The 3,381-nt window shown below is 40.6% G+C and overlaps 1 protein-coding gene across 1 annotated transcript; it reads right to left on the reverse strand.

Moving 5' to 3' along the window:
* Window positions 1-229: 229 nt before the first annotated feature.
* Window positions 230-1,060, reverse strand: LOC135479789 (alpha-1,6-mannosyl-glycoprotein 4-beta-N-acetylglucosaminyltransferase-like). Its single transcript, XM_064759694.1, has one exon. The coding sequence runs from the start codon at window positions 1,058-1,060 to the stop codon at window positions 230-232; it is 831 nt and encodes a 276-aa protein (XP_064615764.1).
* Window positions 1,061-3,381: the final 2,321 nt, after the last annotated feature.

Consider the following 3,381-nt stretch of genomic DNA (forward strand, 5'->3'; position numbering starts at 1 on the left):
ATACTGCTTGGCTTTAATACCTTTAGGGTATTGTGCCTGTATTGTGGCAATTTATGATATTAACTCTGGTGCTGCCATCTTTCAATTCAGAAATAATTAATCAATCAATCAATTAATCAACTACTTTTCGGTAAAAGAAGAGGGAGTGGTAAAGCAGAATTATGTTTATGTACAGGTATGTCTTAGCCCAGTTTTAGGGTCATCAAACTGAGGTTCAAAGTTTGTACAATCAGAGTTTGATGTCACAGAACGACTTTTGGATTCGTCTAATTCTGGCCTCCCACTCTGTTCGTTCTGGACCCGATATCCCCCACTTTTGTCGCTTGTGCACTGGCAAAGACGGACGATTCCACAACTGGAAATTGATATCCACCATTTCTTGTCGTCTGCCTAACAGAGACGACTGTATACCTTCGTGTTGGAATATTGTCGGTCGAGACACATATCGTTTAAACTGTAGATTAATTTCATTGAAATGAAGATAGAGGACGTCATTTGGTTGCTCGCTGTAGAAGAAGGTAAGAAATTTGGCTAGCTTCGCAACATCTGGAGAACGGTAAAACTTTCCAATGAATACGATCTCTGAGAATTCCAGGCACACCCATTCGGGAACCTTTCCCATGAATCTTCTGATAGCTGTGACGTAACCAGGCACTGTAATAAGGTCATCCTCCAGTTGAAGGTAGTATTCGGATATGCGCTCGCTGTACGTCATCAAGAAGGCAAAGTCTAAGTTCTGCTTGGAGCGCCACCTGACGCGGGAAACGCTGTGGTTGTACGTCATTTCTAGATAATCGGGTGGGGTCGGGTACAAAGTTGGATAAAAACTGTCCGGTGCTTCGATAGTTTGAAGTAGACCTGACTGGAAATGCTTTCGGTATTTATGAAGCAGCTGAACGTTGATCGCTTCTCGCGACGTTATCTCTCGGTCCGCCAACAAGACGACAATGGTGACGCTCTGACGTTCGTTGACGTCGGTGTTATTTATCAGCGAGTCTAGGGTCAGTTGAATGTATTGGGTACCATTTGGTCTGGACGCAGTCGGAATGCCAATAGTCATGAAACCTGAAAGAGCAGACGAAGTCTCACTGTATTTATGTGTTATATATTTGATGGATACATTTTTATTATACAATGGTAACAGAGAACGTCCGCACCTTTCCCTCAAAGCCAGTTTTGACCAAGGTCAAATGTTGAATTGTTATTCAACTCGCCTACCTTTTGATAATGTGATCTAAAATTCGGAATATGAAGTGAGTGTTATTTTATAAAGTTGAATTTCAAAAAGTCCATGTAGAATTTGCCCCAGGTAGCTAACAAACAGTTTAAAACAATCTCACAATCGGAACAAGACGAAAATATAAAACGGCTCTTAAGTGTCTTGTAAACGACGATTAGCCCTTCATTATTGGGGTCGTGAGTTCGAGCCCAACTCTCGCAGGTCAGTAAATTCATCTGGCACCTGGCGAGGTACAGCATTATGCATCTCATGCTGCTCGTTTGGGCGTTAAACATTAGTAAACTCAATGGCAAGTAGTTACACTTCTATTTATCAGCAAAAATAAATCCCCTCACGTCACAAGACGTCAACGACGACCACGGCAATATAATTATAGACATACAGCATAGAAAGTAAAACCAGAGCAGCGACGACAGAGTGACAGTTGCCAAATGGTCACATGTAACCGATAAAATATGGTCTCCTGTCAATCTGCCTTAGTTAGGGTTTTATTCTAACTGTTCATGTAAATGCTTAAACAGTTCTAAATTACACGCCCCCTAGCACTATGGCTTAAACGGAAATAGGTCAAAAAAGTGCACTGATGTTCATTGCAACTGGACTAAACCATCACATTACAACAGTGGGACATTGTGTTTTACTAAGGCTGTCACTTCGTGTGGTCCAATGAAAGCACAAAAGATGTAAATAACAAAGAGAAGAGTATGGTAGAGCAGCGGTGACAATGTAATAGTTGGCAAATGATCAAACATAACTCAGTCTGGTAAAATCCGGCGTCTTCATGCAAATGCTTCAGTGGTAGCAACGAAGACACTCCATGGCACCATGACATTCGCAGAATTATGTAAAAATTATAATGCAGCTATGTTGACAACAATGTATTTGACCTCATTGGTCTAGGTAGAATTACTCAAAATGTTGTGCTGTCGTCACGTTACCTATTAATATTACAACGACAGCATTAATAACAATGCAAAGAGACCAGGCCAGGGGGATACTTATCAGACCAGCAAAATATCACAGTGTGAAAGATAGCATCGATTGAAAAACCTGACCTGCAACAGCAGTGTGATAGTTAGCAAATGGGTCACATCCAATCGGCCACATCTGGCCTCTTGTTAATTTACCTCAATTACGAACTGATAAGATATCGCGAACATCACTGCGCTGAATGAGTTTTAAGGGCTCTGACCACAAGGCAAGGGCTGACCGGTGTCAGCGAGCTTGCTGTCACTGGACAAGCCGTCATGTGTGACTGGCGTCATCGGCATAGCGTCCCACAGAGGCAGAACTATACCTTTATTAAGTCTTAAGTCTACCTCCTTCGCCGTCTAATCTGGCAAGAATAATGATAAAAGCGATGCTAAACCTCTAGTGTACATATCTGACATCGTCCCGGTTTCCTCCCATCATAATGCTGGCCGCCGTCTTATAAGTGAAATATTCTTGAGTACGGCGTAAAATAAACTATCAAATAAACAAATAAATACCTGATGTCTTCAAAAAGACCTGAACATTAAACAGCTACACCAATGTCAAAACCTCTGCTTTTTGACAGCAGAGGTTAAATGATAACGACCAGGACAAGTCTAAAAAGCTTTCTTAAATTTTACTAAAATGCAGAGTGTTAAAAGCACTATCGTCTCCCCCCAACACAATGTTGGCCGCCGTCTTATAAGTGAAATATTTTTGCGTACGGCACAAAATACTAATCAAATAAATAAATAAATAAAACCACTCTAGCTAGATTGGGGAGATGATACGGAAACAGCCCATACACCTATCGCTGACGTATATAATGACTACACTTTCAAACATTATTACAGTATAGTTGCCTTACTCAATGTTATACCTGTCTTCTTCTCAGGCAGGGAATATTATCACGTTACATCAGGCGAATTTTACGGACACTGCCAAAGATTTTTTTACTGTAGACTCTTACTGAAGACTCTTCATTTGCATGAGCTAAATAGTGTTATTTCGCCGTAAATCTCTTTGAAATATGGTGTTAGCTGTGTACCATAGACGTTATCATTATCGTTTATCATTTTAGAATTTCTGACTAGTTTCTATTAGAATTGGAATATCTCTAAAACTACATCAGAACCCCTAATCAGCGGTACTCAGTTACTTGCATTTGT

The sequence above is a fragment of the Liolophura sinensis genome, chromosome 12 (genome assembly GCF_032854445.1).
Source record: "Liolophura sinensis isolate JHLJ2023 chromosome 12, CUHK_Ljap_v2, whole genome shotgun sequence".
Lineage (NCBI taxonomy): Eukaryota > Metazoa > Mollusca > Polyplacophora > Chitonida > Chitonidae > Liolophura > Liolophura sinensis.